At 39.7% G+C, this 18,536-nt stretch overlaps 1 protein-coding gene across 8 annotated transcripts in view; it reads left to right on the top strand.

The window, feature by feature from the left end:
- tiam1a (TIAM Rac1 associated GEF 1a) overlaps positions 1–18,536 on the top strand; it is a 303,246-nt gene that overhangs the window by 131,147 nt on the left and 153,563 nt on the right. For all 8 annotated transcript variants that reach the window (XM_041211695.1, XM_041211693.1, XM_041211698.1 and 5 more), the window contains 3 exons: positions 51–275; positions 9,173–9,358; positions 11,230–11,376. In XM_041211695.1, the coding sequence (XP_041067629.1) occupies positions 51–275; positions 9,173–9,358; positions 11,230–11,376 (558 nt within the window). The remainder of the gene's footprint in view (positions 1–50; positions 276–9,172; positions 9,359–11,229; positions 11,377–18,536) is intronic.

Genomic DNA, 18,536 nt, shown 5'->3' with positions numbered 1-18,536 from the left:
ACAGGCTTTTTTCCCAAATTTTTAAGTTTTAATAATTTATGTACAAGCAGACCTGCAGCCAAACAGAGCTGGAAAACTGGATTACTGCAATTCATTCTGCCTGTGCAGCTGCGGTGGCAAGACAACATCGCAGAGAAGATACTGTCAAGTTGCTGCAGTCAGAAATTAAAAAGCTGGAACAGAAAATTGACATGGATGAAAAAATGAAAAAAATGGGCGATATGCAGTTGTCTTCAGTTAATGACCCAAAAAAACGAAAGACTATACTTGATCAGGTAATGTCATTCTTTCAACAATTTCAGTTTTCTTTCTGTCTACTAATTTAGCCATTAGAAATCTAATAATTACGCACCAAGTACAGTGGCTAATGTAAAATATGCAAGTTGGAAAATTAAAGAAACAAGTACCTTTAGAAGTGTCATTCAGTTATGTGTGCTCTGTCCAAAGGCAGATCCTTGGCTCTGTTAATGCTTCAAAGTGAGCCATTTTTCTTGTTAGATTTTGTAAGTGGTGGTTTGCCATTGACTTGGTCTCTCAAGAGCAAGACGAGGAGGTAGATTCCAAGTCTACCATATCCAGAACGGTAATAGAACTCATGCTGTTGGCTGAATCACAGGCTAGCCATCTAGCCAACTGAGCTAGCTGACCCACCTTTAAGATGTATCGAGCAGGAATTATGTGATCTCTGATTAAAGCTACAAAACCATCCTATAAAAAACCTACTTAACTCACTTCGCAACATAAAGTGAGAAGTAAGCATTGCAAAAAGAAAGTACATTTTTTGATTAGTAACTTTATTTTTTAGGCATCAATACTTATCTTTTTATTCTATTAACTCTTCGAACTTGACACTGATTACAGAAATAATTTTATATTATATGTTTGAAGCATTCATACAGAGATGCTCCATTGTCTAGCACTAAACCATAACGTTACGGCCCTTGATGTTTGTCAAGTATATTTCTACAAAGATGAGAAACTCAAGACCCATATTCAACCCAGCTCTTCAAAACTGCATCTATCCTGATATTTAAGTTATATGAAGAAATTACAAATAACGCATCTGTTTGCCCCTAAGAGTTTGAGCATAATACTATTCATGACACTGCCCCATCTCTGCCTTGATCCAATCTATTCCACTCCTCTGGTGAGGTGTTTGCAGTATAGGTGGGGCCTTATGCCCACTCATTAGAATTAGTTTTGTGGAACCAAGATCAAGCTTCAGAATTGGCGTCTCCATAGTAAAGGGGTTGTCATGATTGTTGCCAATAACAACATTTCTCAATCAGTTGGCTCATATTGAGGTGAGAAGACCAGCGCACCAGTTCAGTATAGCATGTGTGACACCAATGTTTCATCACATGATATGTGCTCCTCTTTAGGTTAGGAAGTATTTGTATACCTTAGCTGTTTTATGAATTCTAGGATTCTTAGAAGGAGCAGTAAGGAAATGGCAAAATAATTTTTTTTAGCAAGAGTTTGTGTTGTGACATTCACATACAATTGTAAATGAACAGTTTGCAAGGTTCATGAAAGGGTGGTGTGCTTCGAAGAATGGACAGTTTGTTAAATCTTTGGCTTTAGCTAACGACCACAAATACTAAGTTATATCATTCACTTGAGCCTTTGTCCAGAATAGTCAGTTCTGTGCCTCTATTTGAAACTCAATCTGATTCTAACTAAACTGATGTCATCTGAGCTTACTAGATTAGAAAATGTTATTGTTCCTAGGTCTGTGTCAGCAAGTGGGAGCAAGATCCATATCTTAGTGGTAAAGTTACTGTTATTCATGAGGCATGGTTAACCATAATCAGTTTGTACCCACATTTCCTAGCACAAAGCCTCAAAAGATGATACATCAAGGCTGTCTTATACTGCCATAGCTCACCATCAGCTCCCTCCCCACCCAACAATCATGCAATCTCTTGTGAAGATGAAAAAAAGACCAATTTGGGGATCAAATTTTTGGAAATTCCTCTCTGACTCCTGAAGGCAATCCTGAGAAGATTCAATTTTACACACCTTACTCTACCTACAGAAAGAAATCATTTAAGTATCTAAAAGCAGAATACTGTGAATGCTGGAAAGCTGGAATTAAAAACGGAAAATGCTGGAAAGGCTCAGTAGGTCAGGCAACAGATGTGGAGAGATTAAAAACAAAGTTAATGTTTGAGGTCGATGACTTTTCATCAGAAATGTGAAGAGATGTAATAGGACTTGAGAATTGGGTGGGACAGGACAAAGGAAGGTCTGATAGGGTGGAAGACAGGAGTGATTGAAAGACAAGAGTTAGTCTTACAAGGCCAAAGGGAATGGTGATGGGGCACAAAAGAAACAAAGCTATGCTGAGAGCAGGTGTGCTATTGTCTGAAAGCAAAAATAAGAGAAAAACTGAAATATGCAAAGAAAAGCAACCAAAATTGGTGGGGTGGGGGGTGGTGCGGGCAGAGTTTATGGACTGAAATTGTTGAACTCAATGTTGAGGCTGGAAGACTGTAAGTGCCTAATCAAAGAATGAGGTGCTGTTCCTCAAGCTTATGTTGAGCTTTACTGGAACAGGGCAGCAGGTCAAGGACAGAAATGACAGTGTGAAAGCAAGATGGAGAATTAAAACGACAGGCCACCAGAAGCTCAGGATCATTCTTGCCGACTGAATGGAGGTGTTCTGCAAAGTGATCACCCGCTTTGCATTTGGTCCCTCCAATGTAGAGGAAACCATATTGTAAGCAATGAATACAGTATACTAAATTGAAAGAAGTATATGTAAATCACTGCTTCATGTGGAAGGAGTACTTGGAGCCTTGAATGGTGAGGTGAAAGGATGTAAAAGGTCAGGTGTTACATCTTCTTTGTTTGCATGCAAAGGTGCTGGCGGAAGGAGGTGGGGTATTCGGGGTGATTGAGGAGTGAACCAGGATATTAATGAGAGAATGGTCCCTTTGGAAAGCTGTAAGGGGAGGGGAGGGGAATATTTGTTTGGTGGTGGCATCCTGATGGAGGTGGCGGAAGTGGCAGAAAATAATCCATTGAATATGGAGGCTGGTGCAGTGGAAGTGGAGAATAAGGGGAACTCTATCTTGGTTCTGGCAGGGAAGGGGTAAGAGTAAAGTATGGGAAATGTGGTGGACATGTTCGAGGGCCATGGCAACCATGGTGAGGGGATTTCTAATTGGAGAAAAAAAGAAGACATCTCAGAAACGCTGTTGCGGAAGGTTGTATCATTGGAACAGATGTGACAGATTCGGTGTAACTGGGAGAATGGAATGGAGTCCTCACAGGATGTAGAGTTTGAGGAAATGTAGTCAAGATAGCTATGGGAGACACTGGGCTTATAATGAATATTTGTTAATAGCCTATCATCAGAAATGGAGACAGAAGGTGAGGAAAGAAAGGGAAGAGTTGGCAATGGACTGAAGTTAGAAGCAAAGTTGATGTTTTCCAATTCAGGGTGAGAGCAAGACAGGGTACTGATACAGTCATCAATGTATTGGAAAAAGAGTTGAGGGAGAGGGCCTGAGTTGGACTAGAACAAGCTATGTTCCATATTTTCCATTAAAAGACAGGCATAGCTAGGACCAATATAGGTACCCATATCAATACCTTTTATTTGGAGGGAGTGAGATAAATTACAGGAGAAATTGTTCAATGAGAGAACAAGTTCAGCCAGGCGGAGGAGGGTGATGGTCATTGGAAACTGGGCCTCCATTCAAGTAAGAAGTGGGGAGCCCTAAGACCACCTGGTGGGGAATAGAGATGTCAATATATTGGATGTCTATGGTAAAGAGGAGAGGCTTAGGGTCAGGAAATTGGAAATTGTTAAAGTCACAAAGGGGATCAGAAGCGTCACCATGTAGGTCAGAAGAGACTGGACAAGGAGAGAAAAAATGGATCGAGGTAAGAAGAAATCATTTCAGTGAAGCAGGAACATGCTGAAACAATAGATCTACCAGGGAGCTCCTGTTTATGGATCTTGGGAAGGAGGTAGAAGTGAGCTGTACAGGCATGGAGAGCTATGAAGTGGGAAGTCGTGAAGGGATGATTGGCAGAGGAAATGACATTAGTGACTGTTCAGGAAACAATGGCTTGATGTTCGGTGGTGAGGTCATGGTCCATGGAGGTAGGAGAAAGTGTCAAAGAGTTGACTACAAGATAGAGGTCAGTTCAGTAGACAAAAACAGTAACCCATGCCACCTCCCCGCCACCCTTTGTCAGCAAGTTTGAAAACATTGTTAGGTTTAGACTTGAGTGCAGCAAGTTCAAAGGGAGACAGGTTAGAGTGAGTGAAGAGAGCAGAGAAAGTGGGACAGCCAATGTCACGCTGGCAGTTCTCGATGAAAATTCTCTTCTGTCTTTTAGTCTCTACCTTCCACCTTATCACAGACCTTCCTTTGTCCTTGTTCCACCCATTCCTTATTACGTCTCTAACTTTTCCCAGTTCTGAGGCAAGTCCTTAAATGTTAACTCTCTTTCTGTCTTATAGATACTGCCTGGCTTGCTGACTTATTTCCAGCGTTTTCTGTTTTTATTCCATTTTAATGCCTGTCTGTTGCATGAGGGTTTACAATTTTATACTTCCTGCTAAATTCTGTAATCAGTGCAAGTTAAGCAATTTGCTTATATCCTCCATAGCTTTCAGCATTTTGTAATATTATGTTGTATCCCCTCTGATTCTGATCTCTAATGAAAAGTAGTTTAATTATGTGTTGCTGCCTTTATAAGCTTTAAGTACCAGAATTATTCTGGCAACTCAATTTGGTTGTGTTTTATGTCCTCGTATTTTAAGGGCATTTTTATTCATTCAATGGATGTGAGCGCCATTGACAAAGCCACCATGTATTGATTGATTGATTGCCCATCTCTAATTGCCACATTCTTTAACTGCTGGAGTCTGTTTGGTGTAGGTATGCTTAATGCTGTTAGGGAGGAAATTTCAGGATTTTGATCCAGCGATATTGAAGGAGTGGGGATATAGTTCCAAGTCAGAAAGATGTGTGTGGCCTGGAGGGGAACTTGCAAGTAGTTGTGTTTCCATGTACCTGCTGCCCTTGATTTTAGATGTTAGAGTTTATGGGTGTGGAAGATGCTGTTGAAGGAGCCTTGTGTTGCAGTGACTACAAATATATTTCTGTATTGACTGTTCAAGTACTTAGCGCTGTGCCAATAGGTGGATAAATGAATCATCGAAGGATTAGTCTATAGAATTTTTGTTTCCTGCTGTGACTGACTGGTTCACCTCTGAACATACAAGGAGATGAACTCAGATTTCCTTTTGAATGGTTTGGTGTTTCTATTTTCAATTAGATACTAGGAAAAAACATTTCAGTATTTTCAGTACCAAGACAGTTTCTGCTCCACAGCAAACCAGCAGATACATTAAAACAAATAAACCTCAATTGGCTTCCCCAGGTAAATTATGAGCTCTTCCTTATTCCTTAATATTCTTATCCTTAGTGCTTCCCTCTTGCCACTTGCTTTCCTCTCTAATGTAGGTTTTTTTGCCTTTGCCTACTGCTTGCTCCATGTGCTGCCTTTGGATCTTGCCATCTTTCTCCAGGGCCTCTACTCCTCAAGATGAGCAATGCTATTTGAAATCTATCATTGTCTGTGTGTGTGTCTTAAGGGAATGGATTAGATGATCCCTTAACATATCCTTCAGCTAAGGTGATATCATTGATTTAAAATCTTGACTGAGCAAAAAATAAATTTAGTAGTCATACAAGAAAAGGATCACATGAATTGTACCTGAAAAATTCTTAGTGTAACCATTCTTTTAATTCCTTACGTTGATGCTTTATCCAGTGAAATGGGAAGTCTAACCTTGATTTGTAAAATGTTGATTGCAGTCAGGGAGTGAATAATCTGTTTCTAGGCTCAACTTCAAAATAACAATATTCTTCTAAGAAGCCTGTTTAGCAGAAAAATGCTAGGATTATCATCTTGGTAGTTTGAGTTGCAGCTTCATATGTCAACATAGGATTTATTGTACTGAGAAATATAATTGCAATTGTTTGAAAAAAATAACATGATTTATTTTATAAATTGCTTTCACCAGGAACTAATGTTTAGCTTAGTTTGAGTAAAACTTGCAATTATTGCTTGATTAAAGATTAGGGCTGATTTAGAAATTGAATGTTTATTTTTAAACATTGATAACTTGAATGACTAATGTTAAATGAACTAAAATTGGTAAATAGGATTTTTTTGAAAGTAAAGCTGACTTACAAGCCTATTTAATAGCTAGCCCTGCAAACATACAAATTAGGAACAGGGGTATGGCATTTGGCTCCTCAAGCCTGCTGCACTATTTAGATAACAGCATAGCTGATTTGATTGTGGCCTCAACTCTACTTTCCTATCTATCCCCTATATCATTTAACTCCCTTCTGAATCAAGAATCTGACTCAGCCTTAAAAATATTCCATGACCCTGCCTTCATTGCTCTCTGGGAAAGAGAATTCCCCAGACTAACGATGCTGTAAGAGAAAAAAAATCTTCTCATCTCTATTTTAAATGGGAGACCCCTAAGTTTTAAGCTGTGTCCCCTAGATCTTTCATAAGGGGAAACATCTTCTCGGCACCAACCCTGTCAAGTCCCCTCAGAACCTTGTATATTTTAATAAGATCTCCTCTCATTCTTCGAAACTCCAGTGGATACAGGCCAAAACAAAAACAGAAATACCTAGAAAAACTCAGCAGGTCTGGCAGCATCGGCGGAGAGGAGTACAGTTGACGTTTCGAATCCTCATGACCCTTCAACAGCACTAAGTAGAAATAGGAAAGGGGTGAAATATAAGCTAGTTTAAGGGGCGGGGGGTGCGATTGTTGGAACAAGCAAGCAGTGATAGGAGCAGATAACCAAAAGATGTCACAGACAAAAGAACAAAGAGATGTTGAAGGTGGTGATATTATCCTAAAGAATGTGCTAATTAAGATTGGAGAGCAGGACGAGCAAGGTAGCTCTCGTGGAGGTGGCGTGAAATAAACCATGGGTGGAATACATTTAAAAATAATGGAAATAGGTGGGAAAAGAAAAATCTATATAAATTATTGGAAAAAACAAAAGGGAGGGGGAAGAAACGGAAAGGAGGTGGGGATGGAGGAGGGAGTTCAAGATCTAAAGTTGTTGAACTCAATATTCAGTCCAGAAGGCTGTAAAGTGCCTAGTCGGAAGATGAGGTGCTGTTCCTCCAGTTTGCGTTGAGCTTCACTGGAACAATGCAGTAAGCCAAGGACAGACATGTGGGCAAGAGAGCAGGGTGGAGTGTTACAATGGCAAGCGACAGGGAGATCTGGGTCATTCTTGCGGACAGACCGAAGGTGTTCTGCAAAGCAGTCACCCAGTCTGTGTTTGGTGTCTCCAATGTAGAGGAAACCGCATTGGGAGCAATGAATGCAGTAGACTAAGTTGGGGGAAATGCAAGTGAAATGCTGCTTCACTTGAAAGGAGTGTTTGGGCTCTTGGACGATGAGGAGCGAGGAAGTGAAGGGGCAGGTGTTGCATATTTTACGTTTGCATGGGGAGGTAATGTAGGTGGGGGTTGAGGAGTAGGGGATGATGGAGGAGTGGACCAGGGTGTCATGGAGGGAACGATCCCTACAAAATGCCGCCGGGCGGGGGGTGGTGAAGGGAAGATGTGTTTGGTGGTGGCATCATGCTGGAGTTGACGGAAATGGCGGAGGATGATCCTTTGAATGCGGAGGCTGGTGGGGTGATAAGTGAGGACAAGGGGGACCCTATCATGTTTCTGGGAGGGAGGAGAAGGCATGAGGGCGGATGCGCGGGAGATGGGCTGGACACGGTCGAGGGCCTTGTCAACTACCGTAGGTGGAAAACCTCGGTTAAGGAAGAAGGAGCAAATGTCAGAGGAACTGTTTTTGAAGGTAACATCATCGGAACAGATGCGACATAGGCAAAGGAACTGAGAGAATGGGATAGAGTCCTTACAGGAAGCGGGGTGTGAGGAGCTGTAGTCGTGGTAGCTGTGGGAGTCAGTAGGCTTACAATGGATATTGGTGGACAGTGTATCACCAGAAATTGAGACAGAGAGGTCAAGGAAGGGAAGGGAAGTGTCGGGGATGGATTATGTGAAAATGATGGAAGGGTGGAAATTGGAAGCAAAATTAATAAATTTTTCCAAGTTCCGACGAGAGCATGAAGCAGCACCGAAGTAATCATCGATGTACCAGAGAAAGAGTTGTGGGAGGGGGCCGGAGTAGGACTGGAACAAGGAATGTTCCACATACCCCATAAAGAGACAGGCATTGCTGGGGCCCATGCGGGTTCCCATAGCCACACCTTTTATTTGGAGGAAGATACAGGCCAACCTTTCCTCATAAGACAACCCCTTCATCCAGGTATCAGTCGAGTGAACCTTCTCTGTACTTCTAATGCAATTATATTCTTTCTCAAAAGGAGCCCAAAACTGTACACAGTGCTCTAGCTATGGTCTCTCAAACTCCCAGTACAACTGTACCAAAACTTTCCTGCTTTCATATTTCATTCCCTTTGAAATAAACAACAATATTTCCTTTGCCTTCTTAATCACTTGCTTTACTTGAATCCTAATATTTTGTGATTCATGCACCAGGACACCCAGGTCCCTCTGTACCGCAGAGTTCTTCAGTCTCTCTCCAATTAAATAATACATTGTTTTTCTATTCTTCCTGCCACAGTAGACAAGTTCACACCTTTCCATGTTATTCTCCATCTGCTAATTTTTGACCACTCAGTTAACCTATCCAAATCCCTTTCTGGACTCCATATCCTCATCACAATTTACTTTCCTGCCTGTCTTTGGGTCATCGCGCATATGTTTTATGTATACAAAATATTGGTATGACTGAGACTTTTATTTGGATTTTCTGTTTGGCAAAACATTAAATGCAGTTACTACTGAATTTGAAAGTGATCTAATCTGAATAAGGAGTTGTTTTTTTTAGTCACGATGAATAATAGTCCATGTTTTGCATGCTTCATCCACTGGTAGAATGATGTCATGTTGTTTTACCAACTGATAAAACTTTTTCACATTGTATACCTGTTTCTGATAAGGAGATATCTGATCACTAGTCACTCCTTGTAGTCTTCCGATACAATATAACAGTATGTATATGTTGTTTTGGTAATATTGAAGAATGTATTTTGAATTCCATTTTCTTTTTGTTTAAACAGATCTTTTTATGGGAGCAAAATCTAGAACAGTTTCAGATTGATCTTTTCCGACATCGTTGTTATATGGCAAGTCTTCAAGGTGGAGAGTTACCAAATCCAAAAAGACTTCTTGCATTTGCAAGTCGGCCAACCAAACATGCCATGGGTCGTCTCAGTATTTTTTCTGTGTCCTCATTCCATGCCTTGGTGAGTTTGTTGCATTTAGATTTTGCTATAAATACAAGGAAGGAGCATCTTAGTAGATCAATGAACCAGCAATAGTTTATTGCAAGATAAATAGAAATTTAATCAATGAATGTAAATATTTTAAAACCCACAGTATTATCCCACATCTTGATTTTATTTAATCCTCAGCTATGTAGTTTATATAACATATAAAACTGCAATACAAGTGTAACCACGGTGTTCAGATGATTTAATGAGATCAATATATTTCAGGGCCAACTGCAGGTGAGTAGATTATAGCAATCATTTAGTAGACAAAACTGTTTATATTGCATATATGAAACTTTGATTGGGTGTCATTTATATTCCCTTGGATAGTAAAGTTTTTATTACAGAACTGGAAACAGTGGTCCCTGGCTCAGAGCAGGAGATGACTGAGTTTGGACACCAGGTGCTCAGTCATCTTTCACTAGAAGAGAATCGTTCCGTTGTGGTTTATTGGTGTTTCATGAGAATTTGCCTACGAATGGGAGTGTGCATAGACTTTGAGGATTTAAGCATGGTGAATGCATTCATGTTAAACACAAGGCTTAAGTTTTTAGATGCATTCATCACATACCACATTTGTTAAACTTGCAAGGAAAAAGGATAAAGGAAAGCTGTTCATTACCTGGCAATAGAATAACATCTCCAGAAACAGAAAATAGCTTCTCATTGACTTCAGTGGTTCATTTTTGTAAAAAAAAATGAAAAGAAAGCCTCTATGCTGAAAATCTGCTAAGAGTAACCAGCCTCTAATTTGACTCCGGGAGGCAGAGCAATTATGCCTCATGCTTCTAAAGCTACACTTCAACAGCAGACATTTACATCGGACATTTCATGGTATAGTGTTTTCTGTCCTTACAAACATTTCCTATTACCCTGAATAGGATGCAGACAAGCCACAAGTAAACGTTTTAAAAAAATGTTGTAACTGGTAAGTATTTATTGTTCCTGTGAAGTGTCCTGTGCACAAAAATCTTAATTGGCTTAAATTTTCCAGGAGTCAATGAAAAGTGCATCACAAACATTTTTCCAAATCCTTTCAGCAGCCGCCTGCATCATTACCATAACTCTACAGTCCCTTTAAGTCAACTCACTGTGTGCAACGACACATAAAATCCATTATATTGAAAAAAGGGGTAGAACAGACTCCAACTGTTTATGGGAAATGTTCATATAATATGCTGGCGCAGTGGTGTAAAGAATAGAACATCCCTGCTGTAGTTCTAATATTTGAAAATCACTGGTGACAATTAACATCAACCTTTTAATATGAAATGCATACAAAAGAGGTAACTGCTCGTGGAAGTGTTCATGGAAAATATACTGACCATCTGAAAATTCAGTGTTAAATATTTTTATGGGGGAAAAAGTCATAGAAAGTAAAATGCAAAAGTGTCAAATCTGATAACTCTTTCACACCGCACCCCCCCCCAATATTCTTATTTTTGATTTTATATTTTGTTTGTGTGGTTTTTGTTAAATACAGTTGCTATTTTATTACTTTTTTCCATTCATAACACAGATGCTATTCTAATTTAATTAGATGGTCCTTCTCCACCATATCTATCCATTGATCATAAAAGAGAGTGTCTTACTGGTCTTGTCACAACACTTATTTAAATGTTTCTCTGAGTTGAATGAAGGACAGAAGTTTTCATAGATTTAATAACGGACAATTATGAAATCTGCCTGAAAAATGTAGCAAAGAAACATATATTCCTATGATATTCTCAACTGTACTTTTTTTTGCACAGGTTATGTGGTATTTAAAGAATGATATCTATTATACATGAAAACAATCAATCTTTTATCACTGTCTCAAAATAAATGTGATATTGTTATTTTAGGTGGCAGCCCGCACTGAACCTGGTTTGAAAAACCAAACTCAGGCAATTTCCAGATCAGTAAGTAAACGGAAGAACAGATTTTCCTCCCTGTGGGGATTGGATACAAATTCAAGAAAGAAAGCAAGAGAAAGACCTAGCATTAATCAGGTTAGATACTGTATGAGTTCTTTTATTCCAATTTAATGCAGAAAGAATTTTTGAAGGAACTAAGAACATAAGAATGAAGATTCTCACCTTTAATATTGGATTTTATTTTTATATAGTCACAAAATTTAGAAATGTGAAATAATACAAAACTTGGAAGTATTGTGAACTGTGAGGAGGATAATGATAGACTTCAAGAGGGCATAGACAGGCTGGTGGAGTGGTTGGACAGATGGCAGATGAAATTTAATGCAGAAAAATGTGAAGTGATACATTTTGGTCGGAAGAATGAGAGACAGTATAAAGAAAAGGATACAATTCTAAAGGGACTGCAGGAGCAGATGGATCCAAAGACACCGATTTAAGATGAATGGCAAATGAATCAAAGGTGACAAGGAGAGTAAACTTTTTTACATAGTGAGTATATAGAACCTGGAATGAACTGCCTGTGAGTATGTTGGAGGTAGATTCAATCATGGCTTTCATTGGAAATTGGCTAATTATCTAAAGGGAAAAAATTAGCAGGGCAACAGGAAAAAGTTAGGGGGTGGTACTTAACTGAGTTGTTCTTGCAAACAGCCAGCATTGATATGATGAGATGAATGGCCTCCTCCTGTGCTGTGACCATTCCATGTTATTTTAAAACAGAATGTACATGCTACTTATTGAACACTTCAGGTATTTCCCTTTTTTCGTGTTGACGTGGAAGTACTTCAAGACTTTTTTGCCTTGTTTTTTGATCATTGTCAAATGCAGCCAACCAAACAGAAAAAAAAGTATAAATACATGGAGAACATATCTAGTGTAATCAAAGATAGTGAAGAAAATTATTTTAATTGATTTTTGAAAAATTAATTGTGTTTTTCATGTTCGCTGTAGGTAGATGTTAAGTCAGTTTGCTCATGCCACAGACCAGTTAGATTAAATAATTCTGCACATGGAGGAAAGCCGCTTTCACTTTTAATTAACCTCAGTAGTTTCCTCCATCCAATTCTTTTCCCAGCAGTTAACTTACTTGGTTCTCTTAACTGCTCCCACATCCCATCCAGAATCCTTGCAAACCCAGGACATCTCTCTTCCACAACTTATTCTTTTATCAGTAAAACAGAAGATTCGCTTCTGTGCCAAAAGGTGTATGATCAAGGACATGTGATAAAACACTGAGCCTAATGGATTTCTTGTAAAGGGAATCACTGGAGATCAAGTTGTCTATATAAGCAGTTTATCCTATTGTATATTAAATGTCTTGTTCCTGTGCAGACACTCTGTTGTATAACATTTTACTTTGTATGAAATCACGCCTTGACTGTGGCATTTCATTCATTGTCTCAAAGTGAATCAGAAGCAAATTTGAATTGAAGAGATGAGGAACATATGAATCAAAGCAAGGAGAGTAGTTGGATAACTTCTAGTGAAAATCTGTAAATTCTTATCATTAATCACTGAATGTTTAAATCTAAATCAAAGATACATCTGAGTTTCTCCTGCTTGGCTGTTTTCCTTGTCCATTGTGGTAAGCCATTCATTTTGGTTCTTAAATTAGGTAAATCATTGCTCTTCTAAAAAAGACAGTAAATCTCTTTGAGGCTTAAAAGGTACATTTTGTTTGCATAAGAACTTGGAAATTGTATGAATGATTACATTTTGAGCATTTTTAGGAGGTCTTTTTTGTTTGTTGAGAGATGTGATTGATGAATCAAAGCTGAGGAGAAGGCTGATGGTGGGATATATGGCAGGATGACACTTGAGGGTCCAAAAGGAACCAAAGGGAATTCAGTGCCTATATTTCCGACGTGCTTGAACATGTCCGCACTGCTTCCCCCGGCCCATAGTGTGAAGCTGTGGCAATCTGTGGCGCCTCAAGACCCTGTCCTCCTCCAATGCTCAAAAGCTCACTAGACTTCACCTCCAGGCCAACCCCCACCCAAAGATCCCAGTGCTGAATAATTATATCCCTTTCTCTGTGATTCCCAATTGCGGAACCGATCCAAGTGCTTTCAGAACCCTGTTATGTAGTTCTGCTCAATGTTGCACCCATTCAATTTACTGAGATTACATTTAAAAGAAAAAAATTCTTGAGATAGAGGTATCCCTGCAGAGCCAGTATTTACTGCCCATCCCTAATTAATCCTAGAAAATGGTTGTGGGCTAACTATTAATGGCTTGATGCAACTGAACAGCTTGCTGGGCCACTTCAGAGGCCAGTTAAGCATTCATTATGTATTGAACTAAAATCATATGAGTATATTATGCTTACGGTTCTTCTTTACTTTACAAACAGACACCTCAATTCATTTTTCTACAATGGAGAGAGTGAGCTAAGAATTATAAGAGTTGAAACATAAATAATACAAAATTGTGAAGAATAAAAACTGGATATAGAAAAGCAATGGGGAAAAATTCAAGCACAATTTAAACACAACTTATCAAGAGGGAAAGAAAAACTAAACAAAATGAGCAGGAAGGTTTTGTGTTCTGTTGAATTGCCTCTTTTTAATATAAATGGTTCTTCACAAAGTTGCATTTCATCATTGTCACCTATATTGTAACCTAGCAACATTTTCCCCTAGCAACCTTTGCAGGCTACTGCTGTAGAAAATAACGGACATTTCAACTTTTTTTAATTCATTCATGGGATGTGGGTCTCGCTAGCTCGGCCAGCATTTATTGCTCATCCCTAATTGCCCTTGAGAACGTGGTGGTGAGTTGCCTCCTTGAACCGCTGCAGTCCATGTGGTGTAAGCACTCCCATGGTGCTGTCAGGAAGGGAGTTCCTGGATTTTGACCCATGGTTTTGAAACCACGCAGCAATTCTTTAGTAGAGCAGGATGTTAAAGTTATTATTCACAATTTTTTTCTTCATTCTTGATGTGGGCATCATTGGCAAGGCTGGCATTTATTGCCTACAACTGAATTCCCAAGGTTTGGTACAACTCAGCAGCTTGGTCGGCCACTTCAGAGGGTAGTGGACTGTTAACTATGCTTGCATGGGACTGGAGCCAAATATGGGCAAGACAAGGTCAAGACAGCAGGTTTCCTTCCCTAAAGCACATGAGTGAATAGATTGTTTTTTTTTCCACATTCATGGTCACTTTTTTACTGATATTTTCAGATTTGTTTTTTTGCAGGGGGTGAGTTTTTACAGTTCAAAGTTGTCTAGAAAGAAAGATACAGTAATATCAAAAACAAATCAGTCAGTCTCCAGCAAGGAATAGTGCATGTTTTTTTTTGCTAATTTTTCAAGGAATAAAGGAAGTGGGATTTGCTTTAATTGTTAGTTGGCATATTTATTGTTGTCACTCAGATAAAATAGCTTAATGATCTGTGTCAGGCCTTGGCCACTAAAGTGTTCCTCAGTCCAACTACTAAAGGATTAATGATACATAAGAGAGCAAAATATCCAGCTCAGATCACAGGGGTGGTATTATTGTTACACATCTGGGTTATTCTATTGCAAAATTAGATACTGAGCTGCATAGGGACACTTATGAAAGCAAGGCACTCACAACAGTTTATGGGAGTGACTGGCACCTCTGTACCTTAAAGATATCTACAACAGATCTCATTCCCAAGAACGAGATCCAGCACTGCTTCTTTCATTAGGCTGGAGACACCTTGATCAAGAAAGTTCTCTTGTACATATTTCAGGAATTTCTCCCCTTCTTTGTCCTTCACGGTCTGTTAGTAAATTAATTGAAATTCACTATAATCATTACTGTCCCCTCACACATTATATGAAAAATCAATGGATTTGATGATGATGTATAATCTCACTAAGTTTTTTTGTCAGACTACCACAACAGTGATAATAGTAAAATGTTGTATTTTTATATCACCTTTGATGTAATAAACCTCTCGAGGCACTTTACAAGAGTGTTATGAAGCAAAATTTAACACTGAGCCATATGAAATATTAGAGCAGATGACCAAAAGCTTGATGAAACAGGTAGATTTTAAGAAATGCTTTAAAGGAGGAGAAATAGAGGTAAAGAGATTTAGAGGGAATTCCAGAGCTTAGGGCCAAGGCAGTCAAAGGCACAGCACCAATGGTGGAACAATTAAAACTGGGGATGCTAAGGAGGCAAGAATTAGATGATTGCAGGTTTCCTGCTTGGAGGAGAGTACAGAGATAGGAAGCAGAAAGACCAAGGAGGGATTTGAAACAGGGATGAAAGTTTTAAATTCAGGTGTTGCTTAACTTGGAGCCAATATAGGTCAAAAAGCACAGTCGTGATGGGTGAAAGGAACGCGGTGGAAGTTACGACAAGGGCAGCAGAGTTTTAGATGACCTCAGGTTTAGGGAGGGTAGAAGGTATGAGGCTGGCAAGGAGTGGAGTGCAATAGTCGAGTTTAGAGGTGACAAAGCATGCTTTAGGGTTTCAGCAGCAACAGATGAGCCGAGGTGGTGATGGAGCTGTGCAATGTTAAGGAGGTGGGAATAGGCGGTCTTATTAATGTCACAGATATGTAGTTGGAAACTCATCTTGAGGTCATATGCGAACAATCTGGTTCAGTCTCAAGATAGTTGCAATGGAGAGGGAATGAATCAGTGGCTAGGGAGCAGAGTTTGTAGTGGGTATCAAAGGCAATCGCTTCAGTCTTCTCTATCTTTAGTTGGAAGAAATTTCTGCTCGTGGAAGAATTGAAAGAGCTGATGGTGAGGTAGAATCGGCAAAATGTGAAAACCTTGGCTGTGGTTTTGGATTATGTTGCTGAGGGATAGACTTTAGATGAGAAATAGGGAGGAGCCAAGCATAGAACCTTGTGCAGAATCAGAGGTAACGGTTTGGAAATAGGAACTAGGCGAGAATAGGCCCACCCAGCTAGATGATGGTGGAGAGGTGTTGGAGGAGCATGGTGTGGTCAATATTGTCAAAGGGTTCAAACGGATTCTGAAGGATGAGGATGGCACAGTCACATAGGTTGTTAATTGTGTCCTTGATAAAAACATTTTGGTACTGTGGTAAGGGTGGGAAATTTGATTGAGGGAGTAAAATAGAGCTCTGGGAAAGATGGGCACTGATTTGGGAGGTGACGACACTATCAAGGACTTTGGAGATGAAAGAAAAGCTGGAGATGAGACAATAGTTTGAAAAACCAGTTGAGTCAACGTTTGCTTTTCCGAGGATTGGCACAATGATGGCAGATTTAAAGGAGAAAGGGACAATACCTGAAAAGAGACAACCATGAAAATTATGAATTAACATGGGAACCAGGAAGCGGAATTGGGTGGTTAGAGGTTTAGTGGGAATAGGATTGAGGGAGCAGGATGTGGATTTCCTGTACAAAATGAGTTTGGAGTGGACTGGAGAAGAAATAGGAGAGAAACCAGAGAAAGATGAGTGTTCAGGGCTAAGGCACGCTGGCTTTAGAGGAGGTTTGGTCTGGTGGGTTAAGGAAAGAAGGGAAACGGCAGAGGGAGCTGATCAGATAGTTTTAACCCTGGTGATAAAGAAATCCATGAGCTCCTCATACTTGTTGGAGTATGAGGGTAGAGGAGACTGGAGAGGGGCTTAAGAAGACAGTTTGCAATAGAGAAAAAGAGGGGGTTATTGGTGCATTTCAGGATGATCCTGGAATAATGAGCAGTTTTAGATGAAAGCAGAGAGGGTGCTTTATGTGGTCCAGTCAATGGTGAATGGCTAAATCTCTGGGATGAAAGGAGAAATGCAAGTATTGTGTTGCATGACATGAATTTTAACTTCTATTAAGATATTGTGATCATTAAATGTAAGTTTAAACATTTTAAATAGTCAAAATCTCAAATGTGATACCATGTCATATATAATGTTTGCATTACTGCATTTGTTAAAAAAAAATTGGAATGTAATGAATAATTTTAACCTCAGATATCCATAAGCCAATGATGAGGAGAAAAAAAAGAAAATAGATTATTTTTGAAGAGTGAAGGCTGTTTATTACAATCAAAAGCTCTGGAATCATATACCAGAGATATCTCTCAATTTTGTTCCTATCTATTTCAGCACCTTCCATTGGAATATGCCTGCTACCCAGTTAACCATTCCATGTGCATTAGAAACATAGAAAATAGGAGCAGGTGTAGGCCATTCGGCCCTTTGAGCCTGCTCCACCATTCACTATGATCGTGGCTGATCATCCAACTTAATAACCTGCTCCCGCTTTCTCCCCATATCCTTTGATCCCTTTCGCCCCAAGAGCTATATTTCACTCATTCTTGAAAACATACAATATTTTGGCCTTAATTACTTTCTGTGGTAGCGAACTCCACAAGCTCACCACTCTCTGGGTGAAGAAATTTCTCCTTATCTCAGTCCGAAATGGTCTACACCGTAAGCTCAGACTGTGCCCCCTAGTTTTGGACTCCCCCACCATCAGGAACATCCTTCCTGCATCTACCCGGTCTAGTGCTGTTAGAATTTTATAGGTTTCTATGAGATCCCCCCTCATTCTTTTGAACTCCAGCGATAATCCTAACCGACTCAATCTCTCCTCATGTGTCAGTCCTGCCATCCCAGGAATCATTCTGGTAAACCTTCGCTGCACTCCCTCTAAAGCAAGAACATCCTTCCTCAGATAAGAAGACCAAAACGACACACAATATTCCAGGTGTGATCTCACCAAGGCCCTGTATAATTGCAGCAAGACATCCCTGCTCAAATACTCAAATCCTCTTGCTATGAAGGCCAATATACCATTTGCCTTCTTTACCGCCTGCTGCACCTGCATGTTTACCTTCAGCAACTGGTGTATGAGGATACCCAGGTCTTGTTGCACATTCCCCGCTCTCAATTTATTTATCATTCAGATAATAATCTACCTTCCTGTTTTTGCTACCAAAGTGGATAACCTCACATTTATCCACATTATACTGCATCTGCCATGCACTTGTCCACTCAGTCAGCTTGTCCAAATCGCACTGAAGCATCTCTGCATCCTCCTCACAGCTTACCCTCCCACCCAGTTTTGTGTCATCTGCAAATTTGGAGATATTGCATTTAGTTCTCTCATTTAAATTAATATATATTGTCAATAGCTGGGGTCCCAGCACCGATTCCTGTGGTACCCCACTAGTTACTGCCTGGCATTCGGAAAAAGACCCGTTTATTCCTACTCTTTGTTCCCTGTCTGCCAACCAGTTTTCTATCCATCTCAATACACCACCCCCAATCCCATGCGCTTTA

This window comes from Carcharodon carcharias, chromosome 18, assembly GCF_017639515.1.
Source record: "Carcharodon carcharias isolate sCarCar2 chromosome 18, sCarCar2.pri, whole genome shotgun sequence".
Taxonomy (NCBI): domain Eukaryota; kingdom Metazoa; phylum Chordata; class Chondrichthyes; order Lamniformes; family Lamnidae; genus Carcharodon; species Carcharodon carcharias.
Note: the sequence above shows the minus strand (reverse complement) of the source record. Positions and strands in the feature narration are given on the sequence as shown.